At 43.4% G+C, this 25,108-nt stretch overlaps 1 protein-coding gene across 1 annotated transcript in view; it reads right to left on the reverse strand.

The window, feature by feature from the left end:
• Positions 1 to 4,207: 4,207 nt before the first annotated feature.
• Positions 4,208 to 25,108, reverse strand: part of LOC143022863 (parapinopsin-like) — a 41,240-nt gene continuing 20,339 nt past the window's right edge. Inside the window, exons 2-8 of the mRNA XM_076181247.1 lie at positions 23,911 to 24,116; positions 19,488 to 19,647; positions 18,348 to 18,543; positions 17,665 to 17,797; positions 8,601 to 8,837; positions 6,795 to 6,986; positions 4,208 to 5,418 (exon numbers count right to left, since the gene is read on the reverse strand). Of these exons, the coding sequence (XP_076037362.1) occupies positions 5,224 to 5,418; positions 6,795 to 6,986; positions 8,601 to 8,837; positions 17,665 to 17,797; positions 18,348 to 18,543; positions 19,488 to 19,647; positions 23,911 to 24,096 (1,299 nt within the window). The 5' untranslated portion in view covers positions 24,097 to 24,116 and the 3' untranslated portion in view covers positions 4,208 to 5,223. The remainder of the gene's footprint in view (positions 5,419 to 6,794; positions 6,987 to 8,600; positions 8,838 to 17,664; positions 17,798 to 18,347; positions 18,544 to 19,487; positions 19,648 to 23,910; positions 24,117 to 25,108) is intronic.

A 25,108-nucleotide genomic window follows, 5' to 3' on the forward strand; every position in this document is an offset into this window, starting at 1 on the left:
GAGAGTGCTGGAGAAATGCCTGTGTTGTTCCACTATAGAAAGTTTGTTGAGTGTTGTTGGGAAGGTATATGGGAGGGCTTTAGGACGATTAGGAGAGGAACATGGGAAGTGATTAACATGGAGAGGGTGAGCAGAATTGTAAGGAGGCTGGTTATCCTTTTAGAATTTAGGGAGGGGGTTCCTGTCAGTGGTTAATTTGGGTGAATCCTGATTATTTTTTATTGCTGAAGGGTCAGGTAGTATTCAAAATGGCCTAAAGGAGAGGAAAAAATATGTATTCTTTATTCAACTTCCTCAACTTATTACAATGTGTCAACTATTGTACTGTTTAATATTCATGTGAAAGTTAATCTCTTATCTCAGCTTAGAATAGAGATTTTATCATGCTTTAGAGGAGAGGGTGGGGGGAAATTCAGACGAGATTTTGGTGAAAGGTAAGTTGAGATTGGAGGATAGGTGGAGAAAGGAAAAGAGCAGAAGGTAGAGAGGTGCTTTGACCAAATGGTTTAAATGAGAAGGAAAAGGTGAGACAAATGTGGGAGGTGATGAAGGATAGAGTAGGAGTGGAAGAGGAATGAGGGTGTTTCAAGGAGGAAGTGACAAGGTGAGCAAAGATTGTATGTGGAACAAGGAGGATGGGAGAGAATAGAAGGAAGGGTAGTGAGTGGTGGGATGATGATGTGAAGAAGGTAGTAGAAGAGAAAAGGTGAGCATTGAGGAATTGGTTGCAAAGTAAAGAAAAAAGAAGAGCAAAACAAAAGGAGAGCAGATGTGAAAAGGGGGGAGTATGATTTTTTACATACATACATATACCAAGGCTTTTTCCCCCTTACAAGGGAGGTAGCCAAAAAGGAAAAGGCATAAAATCACTCCCACCCATTCCATCCCTGAAAACACTCCACACCCCTCCACCCTCCCTCTTATCTTAGCACCTCCTGGATGACGGGTCATCCCTGCACCTTGTCCACTGCCCTGGGTCAGAAGCAGTGTCGCAAGACACAGCACATCCACAGCAAAGCCGCTTCATATATTCGGCAACCCCCCATGCATAAAAGGAGAAGATGGGGAGAAATCCCTTCAGGCTGTCAAATTTTGCTCACACATACTACCTCACCCCCCATCCCCCCGCCCATTCCACATCATCATCCATATACAACCATTATCCATTCACCCGTCTTCTGTCCTCTACCGTCCTTCCTCAACAGACATTCCCCTCTTCCCAAAAGCCCCCTTCACCTCATCCTAGGACGTCCCCTCATGTTCACTCCCTCCACATCTGCCTTCCATACCTCTTTTACTAGTCTTTCTTCACTCATTCTTTCCATGTGTCCAAACCATCCTAATACTCTTTCATCAACCCTATCTCCCAACTCCCTTTCCACCCCCGTTCTCCTCCACACCTCCTCATTTCTTACTCTATCTAGCCTAGTAACCCCCATCATACTTCTCAGACACCTCATCTCAAACACATTCAAACTCCTCCTCTCTTATATTCCATGTTTCTGCCCCATACAGTGCTGTTGGCACAATCACTCCTTCATACAGTCTCCTCTTAGCATCCATTCCCAAATGTCTCTTCCTCATTACACTCTTTAATCCACCAAGGCATTTACTTGCTTCTCTCAATCTACATTCTACCTCCACCTTTTCCTGCCACATTTGCACCCAAGTATCTAAAACTATCCACTTCTTCCAGTCGCTCTCCCTTAATGCTCACTTCCAGTCTACTGACACTTTCACCCCTTGTACATCTCATCACCTTAGTTTTACCCACATTTATCTTTAGCTTTCTTCTATCACATACTCTCCCAAACTCTGTCACCAACTTTCTCAATCCTGCCACAAGTGCAGTGTCGTCCACAAACAACAGCTGGCTCACCTCCCACTTTTCTCCATTTTCTTTAACCATCTCCAATCCCTGACCCACTACCCTTGCATTTACCTCTCACACTACCCCATCCATGTATAAGTTGAACAGCCAGGGCGACATAACACATCCTTGACAATTTTTTAATCATAATAAAGAAAATAGAAAAAAAGAGCAAAACAAAAGATAAAGGAGAATGGATGTGAAAAGGGGGGAGTATGATTTTTTTTTTAAGTAACAAGATGTTTTGGAAGGAAATTAAGAGAGGAAGGAGAGGTGAGTCAAGTAGAGAAGAAAAGGTAAAAGGCCAGATGTAAGGAAGCAGAAAGGGGAAGATGGGCAGAGTGTTTTAGAGAGTTGTTCAATGTGGAAGAGGATAGGAAGGTGTGGGAGGTGCTAAAAAAATGACAGTGATGGGAGAGAAATAAGAAAAGATGAGGTGTAAGTAACTTGCGACACTGCTTCTGACCCAGGGCAGTGGACAAGGTGCAGGGATGTGCTAAGATGAGAGAGAGGGTGGAGGGGTGTGGAGTGTATCCAGGGATGGAATGGGTGGGAATGATTTTATGCCTTTTCTTTTTTGGCTACCTCCCTTGTAAGGGGGAAAAAGCCTAGGTATATGTATGTAACTGAAAATAATGAGAATAGGTACGGCACCTGGGTTAGATGGGTGTATGCATTGTCTGAAGAAGGGATGTACAGCAATATTGGACTGGCTAATGAAGTTGTTTAATATGTGTCTAAGAGAGGGTAGCGTGCTGGAGTGCCTGTATAGTTATGCTTTACAAGAAAAAAAGGGGACTAATGTGATAGCTCCAGAGGGATCAGTTTGTTGAGTGTAATTGGGAAGGCTTATGAGAGGGTTTTAATTGAGAGGAACAAGGAGTAATTGGTAAGGAACGGTGTGGGATTAGTAAAGGGGTTGTGTAGATCAGATTTTTGTGGTAAGGAGACATGTGAGAAAAGCTTTACCAAAAGGCAAGGATGTTTTTGGACCTTTAAGGATCTGGAAAAGTCCGACAGGGTAGACAGGAAGACATTGGGAAATATTGCAGAAATATGGGATATGGGGAAAGCTGTGAAGGGCAGTCAAAATTTTTTACTAGAGTAGTAGAGCCTGTATTAGAATTGGAAATGGAGGGAGTGAGTGGTTTGAGGTAAAGGTGGGACTGCATCAAAGATGCATCATGTCACCATGGCTGTGCAGTGTGTACACAGATAGGGTAGTGCGGGAGGTAAAAGTGAGGGTAATGGGCAGGGGACTGGAGATAGTTAAAGAAAATGGAGAAAAGTGGGAGGTGAGCCAGTTGTTGTTTGCTGACAACATTGCACTGTGACAGGGTCAGAGGGGGGAATCAAAGGAGTAATGGAGTTTGGGAAGGTATGCGATAGGAGAAAGTTGAAGGTAAATGTGGGTAAAAGTAAGGTGATGAAATGAACAAGGGGAGAGGACGGCAGTTAGAAGTGAGTCTTGAAGGAGAGAGGCTGGAGTAAAGGGATAGCTTTAGGTATTTGGGATTACATGTGGCAGGAAAGGGAGTGGAGGTGGAGGTAAGTTGAAGATTGAGAGAAACAAGTAAATGCCTTGAGGGATTAAAAAAAAAGTCAGAATTAGGCATTTGGGAATGGATGCAAAGAGGAGATTGTATGAAGGGGTGATTGTGCTGTTGGTTTGTATTGGGTAGAGACTTGGAATTTAGAGAGGCAGAGAAGAAAAGTTTGAGATGAAATGTCTGAGAAGTATGGTAGAGTGAAAAACGAGGTGAGGAGAGTGGGAGTGGAAAAGATGAATGTTAGGCTGATAAAAGTATAGGGATGGTTTGGACACACACAGAATGACTGAAGAAAGATTAGTAAAAAAAATTGTAGAAGGCAGTGGTGGAGGGAGGGAACATGATGGGGTGAACAGGGATGAGGTGGATGGATGGGGTGAAGGGTGTGTTGAGCAAGAGGAGAATGTCTGTTGAGCAAGGACAGGGGATAGGAATGAATGGAGAGTTGGCTGTGTATAGATAATACTGTTACGTAAGGAAGGGATGGGATGAGGCGTGGGTAGAAGGTGCTAATGTGAGTATGATGTCTTGATGCAGCTCAAAGGGATTTCTCCCTGTCTTCTCTTTTTCTACATGAGGAGAAAGAGATGGTAAGGTCGGTGATTAAGTGAAGCAGCCTTGCTGTGGATGTACTGTGTCTTGCTACATTGCTTCTGACCCAAGGCAGTGGGTGGGATACAGGGATGACCCGTCATCCGTGAGGAGCTAAGATGAGAGGAAATTGTGGGAGTAGATACGTGCCTTTGACTTGGCAACCTCCTTTACAAAGGGGAAAAAACTCTTGGTATATAGTTAAACCACCAATTTTTAATATATATATTTTTGAGGTAGGAATTGATGTAACAAGTTCTGTAGGATACACGAAATCCAATTCTTATTATTTCAAGTTATATGTGGTGTGTAATGTGCAGATTTGCGTTATCTGAAAACTAAACTTACTAAATTATGGAACAAACTCGAAAAGATATTGCTCCAACATTAACTAAATAGGTTCTGGCGAGGTCTTCTCGTATTAAGAGTTCATTTTCATTTTTCCAATTTGCTGTACTAACCAAAGTCTGTCTATTTCGGTTGAAAGTGACGCCCACTTCGCTTACACGCTTCGCCTCCCAACACGACACAGACATCTTACACTTAGATTTTAGTACAACTTACACATTAGGAAAAACAGTCCTAGTATGCATGACAAATCAGTTCTAAATAATTACATATCAGTACAGTTTTCTGAACACTTAAGTTAATTTTGACAATCACGACTCCACAAAATAACGTTTTTCCCTTCAAATGTCTTCCATAAATGTAAATTAAAAAAAAAAACTAATGTTTCCAGACATGCACTGCAACAAATGTGATAATGTGTACTAAATGTTCTATTTCACAATGAAGTATACATGTACATCTAGTGATGGATGTATTCTTCTGAAGTCTTTTTCATGGGCTTCAAGATTGGTAATGTATTTCCATACATTTAGTTCTACCTAATTCCTAAATTTTCTATTAAAGAATGAATAGGAAAACTAAGTATTCTATAAGGAAATAAAAATATCACAAGTAACTATTACATCTTCACACAGAGCTAAGTCTCGTCCTAAGATGTATTCATAATTTACGATTTGCTAGACTAGACAAACGTTGGGCGACAGTACACTTTACAGGAAGACTAGATGGCCCGACGAATCAAAGAAAACGGAAATTACAGTCCCGAGGATTCAAAGAAAACTAATTAAAAAAAAAAAAAAAAAAAAAAAAGCTCTCTGAATTCCTCTTAATTTTACAATGAATCTTATGAGATCCCTAAAAAAATTATGATTCCGTCTTCGTAGGTGCATCCATCGATGGTGTATTATTATCTACATTTCCTTGGACAGGTTCGAGTGGAATTGATTCATAAGTTTTCTTTTTCTTGTTGTCTTCTTCAGGGGTTTTGTCGGCACAGATTCGAAACGTGTTGGTCGTGGTGGAACACAAGTATCGTAGTGAACCTTTCACGAAACGCTTCTGAAAATACGACAGAAACATCATAGTAATATAAGAACAGCAATAAAAATAACAATACTACTACTAATAAGAACAAAAACAACAGCAACAACAACAATAATAACAGTTTTCACTGATTGAAAAAAAAATATATATATATATATAGATACATCTTCAGCTTAAATAATTTTGTAATATATAGAATCATTTCTTACGGCAATGGTTGAGTATTCCATTAATTAAGTCCATTATTTTTTGAGGTGGTGAGATAAGGGTGTTAAATGGATTGTGTATGATTTTATTCAACTACTCCCTTGTAAGGAAGAGAGCCATTGGTGTGTATGTGTGTGTGTGTGTGTACTTTTTTCATCGGGGCATGTATATGAGAAGTTCCAAAACATTCCTTTTGTATACATCTTGCATAGCAAGATGGTAGCGTCCTAGCCATGTGGTAAAACTCGCACAGCCTAGGGTTCGAGTTTCTGTGAAATTATGATATCTGGTACACCAATCTCTTCGCAAGCAGAATGGCAGGAAGTGTAGCCGGCGGTACGAAATAAATTCACTGAGATCAGTTCTTTAACTCACCACCCCATTCCCGCTCAGTGGGAAGTGAAAAACCTCTGGTAGGGCAAATTCTTGCCAGTTGGGGCAAGCCGCTGTTTTCTTTCCGATGTCAAGTCGCCTCCCCTTCTGGACGGGGCTGTCGGGGACCAACGCAGCAAACTCGCGGCGGGTCCCGGGATGCGAACTCATGACATCCTGCTCACGAGTTCAAGACGTTATCCACTGTGTTAGCGCGCGGCTAATGTAGTTTTTTAACCTGGGTAATTTATAATATCTCCGCTGCGAGTTGGAATACAGTAGAACCTCAGTTCTCGACCACAGTCCATTCTAGAGGGCTGTTCCTGAACCGATTTGGTCGAGGATGATACAAGATCACTGATCTGCCGGATGTACAACTTTATCAGTGAGACATTTTTTCCAAAAACTTTGACTTTTGCCCATCGACTCTCTCCGGGTTGGTCCACAACAGATTTCTTGGTCGACTACTAGAGCAAAACGTTCCCAAAATTTTTGGTCGAGAACCGAGGTGTTCGATTTGTGAGACGTTCGAGAACCAAGGTGTTCGACTTGTGAGACATTCGAGAACCGAGGTGTTCGACTTGCGAGACCTTCGAGAACCAAGATGTTCGACTTGTGAGACGTTCGAGAACCAAGTTTCTACTGTAAATCTTGCTAGCACCCGCTTTACGTGAAACCGAAAGTGAACATCTCGTGAACACGACACGGTATATACTGGGCTATATGACATCTTCGCTACCAACGCAGTTCTACGACGATAAACAGCACATGCAAGCGGGTACCCACTCGGAGAGCGCGAAGGAACGCCTTACCTTGTCGACAGTGATTTTGGTTTCTTTGACGTACGTTGACATGACGTCCATTTGAATGTTGGTCGACGTCTGGGCTTCCTGTTTTGGGTCCGTGTACACGGTCAGGCTGATCTTCTCCGTCGGGACTCCTGTCGCCGTCGCGTCCACGGCCCCGTTTCGACAACACATCAGTCGCTGCCAAGCTGATCGAAACTGAAGGAAAAAACGATAAATTCTTAGAATACAAATAAAATCTTGTAGGATAATCGCTGCCAAGCTGTTCGAAACTGAAGAAAAAAACAAAAAAAAAAAACCGATCAATTCTTAGAATATAAATAAAATCTTGTAGGATAATCGCTGCCAAGCTGATCGAAACTGAAAGAAAAAAACGATAAATTCTTAGAATATAAATAAAATCATGTAGGACAATCGCTGCCAAGCTGGACGAAACTGAAGGAAAAAAACGATCAATTCTTAGAATATAAATAAAATCTTGTAGGATAATCGTTGCCAAGCTGATCAAAACTGGAGGGAAAAACGATAAATACTTATAATATCAAACCAGATCTTGTAGGATAATCGCTGGTCAAGCTGATCGAAACTGAAGGAAAAAACGATCAATTCTTAGAATATCAAATCAATTCTTTGGGATACTCGCTGGCAAAGCTGGTGTAAACTGAAGGGAGAATGATAAATACTTAGAATAAAATATTGTAAGATATTCGCTGGCCAAGCTGGTGGAAACTGAAGGGAGAATGATACTTAGAATATGAATAAAATCTTGTAAGATACTCGCTGGCCAAGCTGGTGGAAACTGAAGGGAGAATGATAAATACTTAGAATATAAATAAAATCTTGTAAGATACTCGCTGGCCAAGCTGGTGGAAACTGAAGGGAAAATTATACTTAGAATATTAAATCAAATCTTGCCGGATACTCGCTGGCCGAGCGTCGCTGCCAAGCTGGTGGAAACTGAAGGAAAAAAGATAATTGCTTAGATTATACGACCAACTCTTGCAGGATACTCGCTGGCCGATCGGGTTAGAGCGTCGCCACTTGCGGCGGAGGTCAAAGTGACAGCGGTTCGGAACTTGCCGCCAGCGAGTTGGACCAAGGGTCTGTTTCATTAAATCCCACGCTACAAAGTCCTTTATAAGGGACACCGTCCTTGCCTCCTGATAGGGAGGTTTGCGACAGTAAACCAGTCGATTGGAGTGTTACAATTAAAGGCAATTTCAAAGTTTCATGTTCCCCTTCCCTCGTCTCCTCATATTAGGTAAGCCATGATTCATCTTTTATACACGGCTCGATGGTACAGTGGTACCTCTCTCGACCGCTAATTCAGCGATCCGAGTTCGAGCCCCGCCCCGCCCAGCGCTGAAAAATAAAAATCAGCATTGCTATACTGCGAGCCGGCACTCCAACTCTGTGTGTGTGTGTGTGCGCGCGCTCGTAAGGTCACAACATTACCCATAAATCTGACCATTTATGATCTTTGAGCTCTCAACCGTGAAGGTAATAGCTGTTGATCACGAGTCCAACACGTGATCCACGACCGCCGTGGTGAATCACTGTCCAATCTGTTCCTTTGATCAATAAATCAAATCGCTTGCTTATTAATTATAATGAAAATAAATTTTACTTGAAATATACCCAAATTCATTGTTATATAATTCATGTGCACTAAATTGACCACGTCTATATGGTGCTTAAAGAATAAAGTTAAGCATCGAGTAAAAATATTCTTTAATTATGTTGCGACAAAACTATTGTATCTAAAATTATTAGGTTGATAAAAATATATATAATAACCACATCTGTTCTTACCTGGGTGTTGAGTCCTACATATATAATAGGATTGTAGATACATGAAGATTTAGCAAATATAGCGGGCGCTGCCGCTGCCTCTGGAGTGACCAAATGAGGTTGTCCGAATGCGATCAAAAGAGCGAGGACAGAGTATGGCGTCCAAGCCAGCAAGAACGTAATGCCCATAACAACCACCATGACAGCAACACGCCTCTCTGCATGAGCAACGCCCGTGCTCACGCCGCTCCTGTTCGCCTGGATAAAGAAAATGAAGAAGAACAAAACTAAATGTGTGAGAAACTGATTCTCACTGCTTAGGGAACACTAGCATAGCATGGGTGGTCCCTGAGTAGCCCCTTCTCGAGTAGAGCAAACCAAAACAAATTAATTTTTGCGAGGTAAGTTTTTTTTTTCCTAAAAGGCCCTGTTGATAGCCCTCTGACGACATCAGCGTCCCCTTACTGCAATATTATTGGTCAAATGTGTTTTAATATTGATTTCAGGGCCAATCATATTATCCCTAGAGGGAGGGGCTTAGCAGTACCGTGGTGTACTAAGTTGAATAGAGTAGGAACACAGTGTCCGGAGATAGCTGCCCTAAGGCAAGTAGTAACAGTGAACTCCCACAACATTATACACACACTCTACCACATTTAATAGATTAAATAGACAAAGAAACGGATACAAATGGTTTGTGCTCTTCCCCTAGTATTACCCTAAGTTCACTATCTCCCAAGGAATATAAGTGTAACAAATACACGTAACCGAAGTCTTGGTTAGAATGTTTGGACTGGGCGGAGTCTAGCGCGTGACGTCATGTCGCTTCTGTCCTGTCAGGGTTTTGAACCGTCCGATATTTGGGAGACAAGAAATATGAAGGAAACAGGAAAGAACTGGTTTACCAATCGACTAGTTAACGAATGAAATAGATCTAGTGACCATGTAGTGAACGCTGAAACTATTGGTTCTGTGGTGACGCGCCGCTGGTCAGCCAATCAGGAACTTGGAAAGCTCCCCACGTTCCCGCCAGCCTCCTTTAAAAGGTCGGCGTTTCGCCGAGATGAGCAGATCTCTGATTCCAAACCCAGTCTGGGGATAAACAGACAACGCTCGCCCCACCTGTGGCTCATCAGGTTCGCGCTCGCCAGCGGTGGCGGCGAGGAGTTATCTCCTTGCCGCTCCCGTTCTGGTCACTGATCTCTTCGTTGACGTCGGCAGGCGGGTGTACACCGCCCGTCTGCCCCCCCTCGCTCCGCCCCTTGATCAGCTCTAAAAGGACTTCAAACCCAGTCTGGGGATAAACAGACAACGCTCGCCCCACCTATGGCTTATCAGGTTCGCCCTCGCCAGCGGTGGCGGCGGGGAGTTATCTCCTTGCCGCTCCCGTTCTGGTCACTGATCTCTCGTTGACGTCGGCAGGCGGGTGTACACCGCCCGTCTGCCCCCCTCGCTCCGCCCCTTGATCAGCTCTAAAAGGACTTCAAACCCAAAACCTGGGGATAATCAGGGTACGCTCGCCCCACCTGTGGCTTATCAGGTTCGCCCTCTACACGCGGAAAGTGAAATCAACTCACTTCTCGTAAGATACACACATACACCTCTCACGAACAGAGCCACAAATCACGCACAAACATATACACTTACTTTTTCTTCGACTAAAATTCGCTTCCTTTCTAACTTTCTCTTCTACTACATCTTCTCATTTCAGTTTACCTCCCACTAAAGATTTTTCCGTTTTTCCACCTTTCTCTACTACTACGCCTCCTACCATTTTCTAAACTTTAGTTGGTGATCCTAACCCCGTTGGTAATCCTAACCTCCGGCGTCAGGCGCTTCCCTCCAAGCTCCTGGTCCAGTCCTCCTAAGCCATGACAACAATCTAGCCCCTAATCGCTCGCAATTCGCCCGGTGGCAATAGCCCTCTTTTATACACTACTATCTTTTCATTTTCTAACAGACATTCTTCCCCTCCCACAAAACCCGATCCCGCGCAAGCGAGGTGGTCTTTTCTTGGAATCCAGAATCCAGAATCCAGATCTCTGACAGAATCAACTCAGCGCTCCTAGAGGTCGGACGTCTCTCCACTCCAGCTCTCTCAACAAACGCCCAGGAATCTTCGCCGGCCGGTGATGGCGAGGAGATATATCTCCTTTGCTGCTGCCGGTCTGGCACAGGCCGACCTCTTCGTTGACGTCGGCAGGCGGGTTTACACCAAGACATATACACACATTTCCCAAGTCACGTAATTCTCTGTTTTCAGAGTAGTGCTTTGAAGAAAAGAGGCACACGCACACTTGCTCGCTGGCTTAGCAGAGGCCCAACCCAACTCTCACTCAGAACCCTCATCTGCTCGCGGGCTGGTCGACGGAGAGGAATTAGGACACCTCTTTGTCCAACCGGCCCGCAACCTAACGCTGGCCTCTTTGCTGAAGCTGGCGAGCGAGTTTACACTTCTGACATTTACACACATTTCCCAATCACGTAATTCTCTGCTTTCAGAGTTGTGATTGGAAGGAGAGAGATAATACAACACCCGCCCGCCTGCCCCCCCCCCCTTCGCACCGCCACTGAAACAACTCTACAGGATCTCAAACCCAACCTAGGGAAAAGCAGGCTACTCAGGCCCCACCTGTGGCTTATCAGGAACGCGCTCTACACGCTCGCCGATGGTGGCGAGGAGATATATCTCATCTCCTTTGCTGCTGCCGGTTCTACTGGCCGACTTCTTCGTTGACGTCGGCAGGCGGGTTTACACCAAAACAAATACAAATTTTTCCCAAGTCACGTAATTCTCTGTTTTCAGAGAAGTGCTTGGGAGAAAAGAGGCACACGCACACTTGCTCGCTGGCTTAGCAGAGGCCCAACCCAACTCTCACTCAGAACCCTCATCTGCTCGCAGGCTGGTCGACGGAGAGGAAATGGGACGCCTCTCTGTCCAACCGGCCAGCAACCTAACGCTGGCCTCTTCGATGACGCTGGCGAGCGAGTTTACACTTCTGACATTACACACAATTTCCAATCACGTAATTCTCTGCTTTCAGAGTTGTGATTGGAAGGAGAGAGATAATACAACACCAGCCCGCCTGTCCCTCCCCTCGCACCGCCACTGAATCAACTCTACAGGATCTCAAACTCAACCTGGGGAAAAGCAGGCTACTCAGGCTCCACCTGTGGCTTATCAGGAACGCGCTCTACACACGGGAAGTGAACTCTACTCACTTCCCGTAAGATACACACACACACCTCTCACGAACATAGGCACGACACACGCACAAACATCTACACTTATTTTTTCTTCGACTAACATCCGCTTTCTTTCTAACTTTCTCTTATACTACATCTTCTCATTTCAGTTTACCTCCCACTAAAGATTTTTCCGTTTTTCCACCTTTCTCTATTACTACGCCTCCTACCATTTTCTAAACTTTCGTTGGTGATCCTAATCCCGGCGTCGGCGCCGCCGTCCAAGCTCCCAGTCCATTTCTCCCGGGCCACGACCACCAGCAGCCCCTAATCGCTCGCTAATTCGCCCGGTGGCAATAGCCCTCTTTTATACACTACTATCATTTCATTTTCTTACAGACATTCTTCCCCTCCCACAAAAACCGATCCCGCGCAAGCGGGTGGTCGTTCCTAGGAATTCAGAAATTCAGAATTCAGATCTCTCCCGACTTCTCTACCGAGTTCTCTACCGACTTCTCTCCCGGGCTCAACTCCAAGCAGCAGTTCTATCTAGCAAGAGGCCTTGGGACCAGTTCTCCCCAGCAAGCTGCCTCGGGACCAGTTCTCTCCAGCAAGCTTCCTCGGGACCAGTTCTCCCCAACAAGCTGCCTCGGGACCACTTCTCTCCAGCAAGCCGCCTCGGGACCAGTCCTCTCCAGCAAGCTGCCTCGGGACCAGTTCGCTCCAGCAAGTCGTCTCATTCCCTCCTGTGGCTCTTCGCCCACAGCCACGACGCTATGAGGCCCTCACTCCGGACCTTCTCCCAACAAGACTACGTCCGTTCCCTCCGAGCATATTAACCATTAAACCTTAGTTTTAGTGTTATTGTGAGTCTCATTTTCCCCGGCTTGTCCATACCGAATCAAACCCACTGCAGTTCTTTTAAGAGATGAGATAACTTAATGGATGGGGATGACAGGTGACAAGAGACATGGAACTGCCTAATGTAGGCCTTATGGTCTCTTGCAGTCTCCTCCATTCTTATGATATGTCGATACTTGCAAATGATGTGTACAGACTTTGTAGAATGTGCAGGAAGAGAAGAAGAAAATAGGGCAACGTAGATGCAATACTCCCAGGGCTTACTCCCCCTCTCTCTCTTTCTCTCTCGTTGAAGATGAAGGGAAGAAATGGGGTAAGCAGAAGGGAAAAACCCAGAAAAGGAAAACAAAAGGAGAGAGGCGCGGACGAGTGCCGTAATATAGACTATAAAAATAAATAAATAAATAATACCCCGGATTAGGTAGTCCAGCATCAACACTCATGTAATTATGACCAGTATAATGCCTCACAGCTGCAGGGATAAAATTGATCATTTATTTCGTTCATTATCCCAAAATGAATAAACATGAAAAAAATCACTGCAGTTTAGTCGACTTGACGTCACAACGTCGCCAATTTTGGAAAAACGTTATTTTTCCAGATGATCCTTTTCGACGTTTCAAGGATTTGAGTGTGCCATTTTCCTTTTATTATCTGATTTATAAATGTCGCCAAGTTTGACACAACCCGGCAAGATTTCTCCCCTCCTCTCTAATTTCCGCATGAGGGGGGACGAAGAAGAGGGGGAGGGGTTGCCGATGAATTGAAGCGCCCTTGCTGTTGATGTGCTGTGCCTTGCTGCATTGTTTCTGACCCAGGGCAGTGGGCGGGATACAGGGATGATCCGTCATCCATGAGGAGCTAAGATGAGAGAGGGGGGAGGGTGGTGGGTGGATGGGAGTGGAATGGGTGGGAGTGGGCGCGTGTCTTTGATTTGGCTACCTCCCTTACAAGGGGGAAACAAGCCCTTGCTATATAGATAGACATACGTTACCAATTGTTTGCTCGCTGGCCGAACGGGTTAGAGCGTCGCTACTTGCGGCTGAGGTCGAAATGATAGCGGTTCGAACCCTGCCACCGGTGAGTTGAACAAAGGGCATGGTTCATTAAGTTCCACGCTACAAATTCCTCTGTAAGGGGTACCGTCCTAGCCTCCTGATGTCGCTCAAATGGAAAACGGATAGTGGGGCCTCTGCTCTACAAGAGTCCGAAATTGATATTTTATTTCCGTGTGGTATGCCAGTCTTGATATGGTTTAACGTCACAAACTCCTCCCATCGGAAGGCTAGGACTTTGTAGCGTGGAATCTAATGAACTTAGCACTTGGTTCAAATTTGCCGGTGGCAGGATTCGAACCGCCATCCCCCTCGACCTTCGCCGTAAGTAACGACGCCCTAACCCGCTCAGTCAGTGAGCTTCCCAATATTAGTCTTAGCAAAAAAAAAAAAGAAAAAAAAAAAAAAAAAAAAAAAAAAAAAATAATAATAATAATAATAATAATAATAATAATAATAATAATAATAAGAAAAAAATAGATAAAATAATAATAATAATAATAAAATAAATAAATACATTATTATTATTGCTTTCCTGACCTGTTTTTTTTTTGGGGGGGGGGGGGGGGGGTTCAGTCCTTCCGTGCGGGGCATAATCAGATCAAATCGGTCAAATGGGCTTCAAACCCGACCCTGGGGGGCAAACTGTATCTAAACAGCATCGAGGAAATACCATGGAAAAAAAAGACATCAAAACAACCTGACGGAAGTCAAGTATTTTTATAAACCAACACTCATAACAATGATGGTCTAAAAGAGATCTATATCTATCTATATATCGAAAGCTTTTTCCCCCTTATAAGGTAGGTAGCCAAATCAGAGGCACGTATCTATTCCCACCCATTCCACTCCCCTCCACCTCTCCCATCTCAGCTCCTCGTGGATGACGGGTCATCCCTGCATCACGCCCACTGCCCTGGGTCAGAAACAATGCAGCAAGACACAGCACATCCACAGCAAGGCAGCTTCATTTCATCGGCAGCCACACCCCTCTTCAGCCCTCTCATGTGGAAAATAGAGAAGACGGGGAGAAATCCCTTCAGGCTGCGTCAAAATAGCATCTACACACACTCCTACCTTACTCCCACCCTCATCCCTCTCCCACTCCCTTGTATCAAAGTATCATCTATAAATAATAACGATGGCTGATGAATATTGTGGCAATTGACAGTAAAGCAGACAATTAATGTTTTTAACAGAAGTAATGTCGTAGCACATTGGTAAAATTATACTAATGACCCACTTTCGTAGAAGAACAGGCGAAAGTAAAAAGATCCGTATATTTCGATCACTATCTGTGATCCACCTATGTCCACGTAGCGCCGGACACGTGACATGAGTCCCCGCCCCTATTTATTAACCTCACTACTTTTGTAAATACATATACTGTACATGCTTCTCTCCACTCTGTAACACATCTGCTGAAGAGGATCACAGATAGTGATCGAAATATACGTATCTCTTTACTTTCGTTTATTCTTCCCCGAAAGTGGGTCATTAGTATAATGTTTTTAAATTGGATACATCGAGAGACATGTCAGGTTTGATTGCAACGGTAGCGACATTCGACTACAGCAACATCATCTGATAAATATTACATAATCAACGAAGAGAGGGGGCACGGGAATACACACAGGGAAAGAGGAAGTATGTGTATCGATACAGTAAAAAAAAAAAAAAAAAAAAAAAAGGGGGGGGGCGTGGTGAAGCCTTTCGTATCCGGAAATGCTCCTCCCCCCCCCCCCCCCGCCGTCCCCCAAACAGGAAGTGTTTGAGACAGACCGGTCATTGATGAAGATTGACAGGCCGGAGAGGGAAGCTCGTTTCTCTTTAAATATTACGATTTTCTCTCTTTCTCTTTTTTTTTTCTTCTAAATTCTACTCGAAAAATATGCACTCCCCACAATCTCTCATAAGCATATCAGGTGAATTTAACGACTCTAATTTGTAGTCTGTAAACTCGGGCATATAAAATTTCTTGTCAAGATTTGATTTCTATCTGGTTTCTAGTTCCAAGTTAGATCCTAACATTCCCAATAACTAGTTATAAATAATGTTAAACGTCGCGGAATCCACCTATCAGGAGGCAAACACGGTGCCCCTTACAGAGGATTTTGTACCGTGTAATTGAATGAACCATGCCCTTGGTCCAACTCGCTGGCGGCAGGATTCGAACTACCGTCACCTCGACCTCAGCCGTAAGTAGCGACGCTCTAACCCGCTCGGCCAGCGAATATCCAAAAAGTAAATTAATAAACTGCATATCTCTAACTTCTCTGTGAAGAAGTAGTCTAGTTAACCGAGTTTCTAGTAATGCTTCTTATCTGGATTCTATACTAACACTAGCACTAGACATTACTTGTCTAGGAGAAATGAATGTCTCTGATCAGGCCAACAAATCTTTATGTAGGATTTTTTTTCTTACAAATATTTCGTAAAGGGGTTGGGTTAAGATTCCACCTTCCTCCCTTTTTTCATTCCAGGTACATGACTAAAAAGATAGTTACACAAGGACATAAGATTGGAGGAGGCTGCAAGGGACCATAAGGCCCACACTAGGGAGTTCCATGTCCTTATCCATGAAATCTCACCTTCTCTTAAAACAGTTGTTTCAGTGATCACTACATGGTTACCAAGTTTATTCCATTCATTAACTACTCTGTTGGTAAGCCAGTTCTTGCCTATTTCTTTCTTAAACCTAAATTTGTCCAATAATCCATTACTACGAATCCTACCCTGCTGTCTCAATATGACGACTTTGCTTGCATCGTCCTTGTTAAAGTCCTTGACCCATTTTAATATATCTGTTACTACTATTAGACTTGTGGCTCCCAATTATTTGTGGTTATTACCCACGAAGGGAATCGGTGATTACATTATGTAGACCGCAACACCCAGTCCTCGCCACTCAGTATTACGTCAACCTGTGTTTACTAAGCACTTGGTCAAGTGATGTTTCGGGTAGGGCCGTCGAGAGCCATTGCAGGCCCCACTTCAAGCGGTCAAACATGACATAAAGCTACACTAAACAGGATTGACACCAATGACATAGTGTAAGAATAAGACACTGATGCTTTGATGACTATGATTAAAAAAAAAAAAAAAAAAAAATATGTGTTTTTTAATTGATGACTAATCCACGTAGGCAATTTTATGAAGAAGAAAAAACTTTAGCAGCTCTGTCTATATGAAACCCTGGTTGCGTCCTTAAACTTCTTCGGGGTCCCTAGACCCTCCCCTCCCGTCGAGTCTGGCTTCAGACAGTGAGGCTACCTCGATACTGAAATATCTCGTCCGAATGTAAATGTCTGAGTGAGTTATGAGCCTCATAACACGAATCACATGGAAAAAAAAGTTACAGCACAAATAAATACAACAAATCTTACCAACCCAACATAGCCATGCTTTATCGACAACAAGAATAAGTCAATTCAGAGGAAATTACCAAACCCTAATTCAGTCCAATTTGAGAATACCTACATTAGATGAAATGAACAACTCTACCCTACAGAGTAACCAAGGCAGTAATTCTGATCCAAGGGGATCAGCAAGAGGATGTGAAATAAAGAACTGGACTGAATATCTATCTATATACCAAGGGCTTCTTCCTCCTTAAAAGGAGGGGGGTAGCCAAGTCAAAGACACACACATCCACTCCCACCCATTCCACTCCCATCCACCACCCTTTCCCCACTCTCCTCTTAGCTCCTCGTGGATGACGGGTCATACCTGTATCCCGCCCGGGGACTGAATATAAACAAATGATAAATATCGACAATGGGTGTCGCTACTTGCGGCGAAGGTCGAGGTGATAGCGGTTCGAACCCTGCCCGGGGCGAGTTGAACTAAAAGCATGGTTCATTAAATTCCACGCTACAAAGTCACCTGTAAGGGGCACTGTCCTAGGCACCTGATAGGGGGGAGGGGGAGTTTGTCCTAGTCACCGCCCCACCCGGAATCTCGAGCATCTTATGAACACTTACCTGTTTCAGGGTACAGAGGACGTTGGTGTAGGAGAAGGCCATGACAGAGAGCGGGACGATGAGGCCGAGGGCGAAGAGGAAGATGATGTACGAGGTATTGTGGAGAGACTTCGTCTCCCAGTCGATGGAGCAGCTGAACAAGAAAACAATGGCTTAAAGGTAAACACTGGAATTATATTCTTGCTTGGAAAAGCTCTAGAATGGGTTTAAAACTGTTTTTCAATCGTAATTTTGACTACAAAAATAAAAGAGTCTAAGATGAATGTGAAATATGTCTGTCTATGAATACATCGAAAGCTTCTTCACCCTTATAAAGGAGGTAGACAGCCATGGGTTGCACCCACACCCGTCACCCGTTTGTTTCCCTTAGCTCCTCGTGGGTGACGGGTCATTCCTGTCTCCCGACCACTGGCCGGGTCGGAAGCAATGCAGCAAGACACAGCACATCAACAGCAGGGCCAGCCCCTTCATTTACATAGCTACCCTCCTTCTCCCAACCCCTCATGCGAAAACAGAGAAGACGAGAAATTCTCTCGGGCTAAGAGGTACCTGAGGAAGAGAAAACGGCTCGCAACAATTGACAGGGCTCACCCTACCACGGGTTTCTCACTTCCGATTGTGTGTTAGTGGGTTGCTAAGCGAGAAACTCGAGGAAACGATTTTTTGTTTTCTCTTCTGCTCACCTGATCCCGGGGCCCTCGATGTCAAAGCCTCCCCAGCCGAAGAGGGGCGGCGAGGTGGTGACGAAGGAGTAAGCCCAGATGGCGGCGATGATCCGAAGGGCGCCCTTCCGGCTCAGCTCCGTCGTCTTCCAAGGGCGGGAGATCATCAGGAATCGTTCAAAAGACAGAACCATCAGCGTGGCGATGGAGGTGATGCCTGGAGACAGAAGAAGAAGAAGAAGAAGAAGAAGAAGAGGAAGAAGGAGGAGAAAAAGAGGAGGAAGAAGGAGAAGAAGAGGAGGAAGAAGAAAGAGAAGAAGAAGGAGAAGAATAAGAAGTAAAAGAAGAGGAGGAAGAAGAAAAAGAAGAGGCAGAAGAAGAGGAAAAAGAGGAAGAGGAGGAAGAAAAAGAAGAAAATATGAAGAAAAACAAGAGGAAGAAGAAAAAGAAAAAAGAAAAAAGAAGAGGTAGAACAAGCGGAAAAAGAGGAGGAAGATGAAGAAAAAGAAGATAATATGAAGAAAAAGAAGAGGAAGAAGAAGAAAAAGAAAAGGCAGAAAAAGGAGAAGAGAGAGAACAAGAATAAAAAGAAACAGAAGAAAAAGAAGAGGAAGAGAGAAGGAAGAAGAAAAAGAAGGAAAAAGAAGAAAGAGAAGAAAAAGAAGAAGGAGGAAAAGGAGAAGAGGAAGATAGAAGTTACAGAACATTAGGGACTAAGACGTTGGTCGTTTGCTGTAAGGATATTTTAGGTAAGGACGCATTTGTATTACTGTTATCAATATCAACATTACTAATACTATTATTATCATCATTATTATTATAACTATTACACTGATTTACAGTGATAAAACATCAAGGCCGACAGGAAGTGGAATTAAAAAAGAATGGTTCAGGAACTCACTGAAGCCAATAAATAAGTAAAGAAACAAATAAAATCACATGAATAGATTAATTAACCTAGTGAGAAAACAAATAAATAAAGTTTTGGGTCCAGAAACTGACCGAAGGAAAAAAAAAAAAAAAAAAAAAAAAAAAAAAAAAAAAAGAAGAAGAAGAACAAGAAGAAGAAGAAGAAGAAGAAGAAGAAGAAGAAGAAGAAACAGAAGAAGAAGAAGAAGAAGAAGAAGAAGTTCGAAAAGTTTAAGAAGTTCGGGTACTTACCGAAGAAGCACATGAGGAAGGCGTAGATGCTGCAGCAGGTCTGCCCGAAGTGCCAGCCGTGGTTGAAGGCGGCCAGCGTGGACAGCGGGCACCCCACAACGCAAATGCCCAAATCGGAGATGGCCAGGTTCAACAGAAACAAGTTTAATGGGGTCCTCAACTGCAAAATAAATATATAAATAATAAACAAATATACAGACAAATAATAATGATATAGTAAAATAACAAATAACAGAATAATAAAACAAATAAAATACTCGTATATATATAGTAAACTAATACATTAATGAAATAATACATTTTGATGGTCATAATTTGGTTTTAATTCACCCCCCCCCCCTCTATCAGGTGCCTAGGACGGTGCCCCTGACATGGTTTTATTTCAACTCGCCCCGGGCAGGGTTCGAACCGTTATCAACCTCGACCTTCGCCGCGAGTAACGACGCCCTAACTCGCTCGGTTAAGAAAATATAATGAATACATAGAATATCAAAATGACCAAACAACAAAACAATTACATGAATTAATAGGATAAAAAAAAACTCGAAGTGGAGTTCGGGAGGAGATCGAGAGAGCCTTTGGTCGAGAAGTTCCTCCCGAAGTAAGGAGACAAGGGTGAGACGCGAGTGGCGAGTCCTACCGAGAGTAGGACGGGTACAAAAGAGGCACGGCTCAGGACATCGGATAAAATTAAACAAACCAGTTGTGGCCGTCTGCATGACAACGGAAGATAAGCTGGAGGGTGCAAACTGCGGCACTAAACCGCTTGAGAAAGAAAGAGAGAGAGAGAGAGAGGGAGAGAGAGAGAGAAAGAGAGAGAGCAGAAGTCGCGGTAGCCAGGACAAACTGACAGCACATGAGATTCGTTAAAATAAATAGAAAATATATAAATAATGACAATGTATAATATATAAATAATGACAATGACAGAGAGAGCAGAAGTCGTGGTAGACAGAACAAACCGACAACACATGAGATTCAGTAAAAATAAAGAAAATATATAATTAATGACAATGATAATCATAACACATACATACACCAAGGGCTTTTCCCCCCTTACAAGTTAGCCAACGTCAAATGGCATAATTCCACTTTCACCCATTTCATCCCCACACACTCCACTCCCATGTTCCCTCGATTTTTTTTTTTTTTTTTTTTTTTTTTTTTTGCTGTGAGTGATTCACTTTGGTCTTTGGAACACGTGTTGCATTCGTGACCGACAGCTATTTCCTTCCCGGAAGAGAACTCAGAGCTTGTGTGCAAACTTTGCCTACTCTGAAAAGTATGTGCCCGCCCATGCGAATCACCATCCGATCATTTAAACAAATGCGCAAAAATTGTAAGTTTGTATTACATATTACCTCCACCAAGCAGTGACAAAGTCCTTAGTTTGCAATGGAAGCGCTAGAGTTAGAAGAGAAGAAAAACAAAAAACAAAGTAATTACTGGTTTGACGGTTGGCAAGTTACTATATTTCTAGAGAATTTATAGGTTGATATTTGGGTGGAACTTCTTTACTGAATGGATTTTAATATCATTTGAAAACCTTGCGCGCTCACACTTTTTTCTTTATATGCACCAGTTGTCAAACATGAGCGCGCGCACATGCCCACAGCTTACACATGTTGTTTAACACTCCCCTCTCACCTCTTCCCTCCCTCTTCTCTTGGCTCCTCCTGGATGACGGGTCATCCCTGCATCTCACCTACTGCCCTGCGTCAGAAGCAATGCAGCAAGACACAGCACATCCACAGCAAGGCCGCTTCATTCAATCGGCGACACCCCCCTCTCTCTGTCCCCTCACGCAGAGATAATAATAATAATAATAATAATAATAATAATAATAATAATAATGATAATAATGATAATAATAATAATTGCAGAAAAAACAACTGACAATAATAAATATTAGAAGAAATATATAGACGGAAACAAGTAAAAATTTGTGTCATGTATGCAATCAACCTCCTTAATTAAATAAAACCAGTTAAACACACACACACACACACACACAATGGTTACAGTTCCTGGATGCCACTACGATGGTCCGGGTTCGAATCCCGCTCAGGGCTGAAATGATTTCAGTATCGCTGCGCTAAAAGTCGTTACTCCAACTCTCGTGGGTGGGGAGTTGGGTGTGCGTGTGCGTGCAAGGCCACAGCGTTAACCACAGATCGGTCATATAAGAACTCTGAGCTCTCTTCTGGGAAGGAAATAGCTGTCGATCACAAGTTCAATACGTGATCCAAGACTATGGTGAATCATATACACGGACTATATAACATCCGAGTTCTCCGGGAAGGTAATAACCGTCGACCACACGTTCAGCACGTGATCCAAGCCAACGATGATTCTCGATGATTCTCTCTCTCAATCACACACACAGACTCCACGTGGTCCACTCTCGAGTTCGAGTCCCGCCCCGGGCTGAAGAAAAATCAGCATCGCTGCATTGCGAGTCGGCACTCCAACTCCGGTGGGCAAAAAGGTGTGTGTATGTGTGATTCACCATGGTCTTGGATCACGTGTTGGACTCATGATCAACAGCTATTTCCCTCCCGGAAGAGAGCTCAGAGCTCGTATATGACCGATCTTTGGGTAATACTATGACCTTACGCGAACACACACACACCCAACTCCCCGCCCACGAGAGTTGGAGTAACGGCCCATAGCGCAGCGATACTGAAATAATTTCAGCCCTGGGTGGGATTCGAACTCGAACCGCTGTAGCAGTGGTTGCGAACGCTACCACTGTGCCATCTAGTGTGTGATACTGCGCAGTCGAGTGTGTGTGTGTGTGTGCGCGCGACCGTGTATGTGAGGTCACAGCATTACCCATAGATCAGACCATATATGATCTCTTGAACTCTCATTCGGGTGGGTAACAGCTGTCGATCACGAGTCCAACACGTGATCCAAGACCGTGGTGATGAATTATAGAGTAGATGACTGCTTGTACCGTGTTGAGGTGAATTAAGACTGGATCAAATAAAAAATTCCTTTTGTCAGTAAGGATTACAAAGGAGGAGCATGCCGACAGGAGACCTTTTGGTCCATAACTAGGTCGGATGCAAAAAAAAAAAAAAAAACTATAATAATAATTAAATAAGTAATCAAATGAAAAATTATAACCGAATAAATCATAATAAACAAAATAAATAAATGCATAGGTATAGTTAGATAATAAACAAACAGGAAAATAGTAAATAAAAATAAATTGACAGATAAATAAGAATAAATGAAAACCAAGCAAATAACAATAAACGAATAGACAAATAATAACAAACAAATAATACAAAATAAATTATTTGTTTGTATGACATGTGACACGGAGTTGGGTTAGGGGGGGGGGAATGGGAATTCCCAGGCGTACCAACTGCAGAGTTCCAAAGTCATACAGTCACGAGCAATTGTCGGGTAGTCCGTGATACATTTTCCTGTGTAATATTTAGTTGATCGGGAAAAGGAAATTTATCATGAAAAACTTTGGTTGTGTCACAACTTTTGATCGTGGCAGTACATTTGGTTTCCAAGCCGAGTAAAAAGAAAAGGAAAGAATGAAAGAAAGGAAAAAAAAAATGGATGTGCCATATCTTTTGCTCATGACTGTACATTTGGTTTCCAAGCCAAGTGAAGAAAAGAAAAGAAAAGAAAAGAAAAGAAAAAGGAGAGACGGGATAATACCAGTTTGGTCTAATCTTATTGCACTGCAGCTCGGTACAAGCGACGTGCACAGACACGCGCGCACACACTTCCTTGTCAATTTGACTTGGAGTGCCGGCTTGCAGTGCAACGACGATACTGAATTGTTCATCCCTGAGCGAGACTCGAACTCGGGTCGGTGAACTAGCGGCCAAACGCGGTACCATTATACCAAGGACCCGAACGTGTGTGTGTATGTGTGTGAATGTGTACGTGTGTGTGTGTGTATGTGTGTGTGTGTGTGTGTGTGTGTGTGTGTGTGTGTGTGCGTGTTTGTGTGTGTGTGTGATTGTGTACGTGTGTGTGTGTGTGTGAGTGTGTACGTGTGTGTGTGTGTGATTGTGTACGTGTGTGTGTGTGTGTGTGTGTGTGTGTCTGTGTGTGTATGTGATTGTGTATGATTGTGTATGTATGTGTGTGTGTGTGCGTGTTTGTGTGTGTGATTGTGTATGTGCGTGTGTGTATTTGTGTCTCCATATATGTGTATGGGTGTGTGTGTATGTGTGTGTTTGTGTATGTATGTGTATATATGTGTATACTGTATATGTGTGTTTGTGTACGTATGTATATATGTGTATACTGTATGTGGGTGTGTGTGCGTGAGTGCGTGTACTGTATACGAGTGCACCGTTTCCATTCCACATGCGTCACTCATACATCTACAGCAATCCCATCGACCTCTACGTAACCCACAATCACACAAACGCCCCCCGCGACCTACCTGCTTGTTCGTCGCCATGATGATGATGACGGCGAAGTTGTTGAAGATGCCACAGATGCCAATGAGGACGAGGAAGGATGCTGACAGGACGTAGCCCTCCTCAGTCATCTTGTCATCAGACAGAGACTCATTGTAACTTGGACGCTCGAGGAGTAGGTCAGGCACGGTAGTTGGTACTCGCTCCATGGCCACAGTCCGCTCGACTTCTACAAATCGCCAGCCATTTGTGGGGGGAAAATATTGATCAAATAACGTTTATATGCATTATATCAAGTATAAATTTGTGTGTTTATCTTACTATATTAGTATTTTACATATCTACACATGTACATACATACAGTACACATGGATATATGTAGGTATATATAGACACTATGCATATACACCTATGTATATATAAAAAGAATCCCCACCAGACAGGACCTAGTTGGCAATGCAAAATATCCATATACTGCAACATTTGGAGAGAGAGAGAGAGAGAGAGAGAGAGAGAGAGAGAGAGAGAGAGAGGAAATCCAGTTTCAGCATGTGACTGGCTTTCCGAATATAGCTATCCTTACCCATAGTGTCAACCTTTGTGGGTTTTTTTTCGGAAAAAAAATTGACACATTTCACATCTACTGTCACTTGGAAAAGCCCCTTTTTTGTACACAAATATCATTTCATTATCCTGCAGAGAGAGTTTTCTTCCTGTCCCACAAGAAGAGATCCCGCGAAGGCGGGTGGACTAACCAAAGCGATCAATGACCCAACTTGAAAACTCTGTTAATGCGTTATCACACTGGGCTATTTTTCCTCCGACTGTTGGAGCAGATTGGCAGCCAGCAGCTTTCGGGAAAGGAATCTGATATGCTGGAGGAAAATAATTTTCCTCCGGCGCATCAAATGACATCCTACGTAAAAATAAAAAGATAAAATAAAAAGTTGCAATAGTGATTTCACGGCGGAAAAAGTGCTGGAGGTGGGGTTTACCGCCGATGAATCGGAGGTTGTAGGAAAAATAGCCCAGTTTGATAACACCTGTTGAGGAAATTGTCGTTGCCCACCATGAATTTTGACCAAATTCTTCATCAAGTCACTGCTGAGAATTGTGTTTGGACACTATCTAGAAACTCCCAAGACGACTTATAACTATGGATCAGCCGTTGCTTTCAACAATATGGAAAAATATACATGCATACATACATAAGTATACACA

This window comes from Oratosquilla oratoria, unplaced genomic scaffold, assembly GCF_046742065.1.
Source record: "Oratosquilla oratoria isolate Oo_2021 unplaced genomic scaffold, ASM4674206v1 SCAFFOLD208, whole genome shotgun sequence".
Classification (NCBI taxonomy): Eukaryota; Metazoa; Arthropoda; class Malacostraca; order Stomatopoda; family Squillidae; genus Oratosquilla; species Oratosquilla oratoria.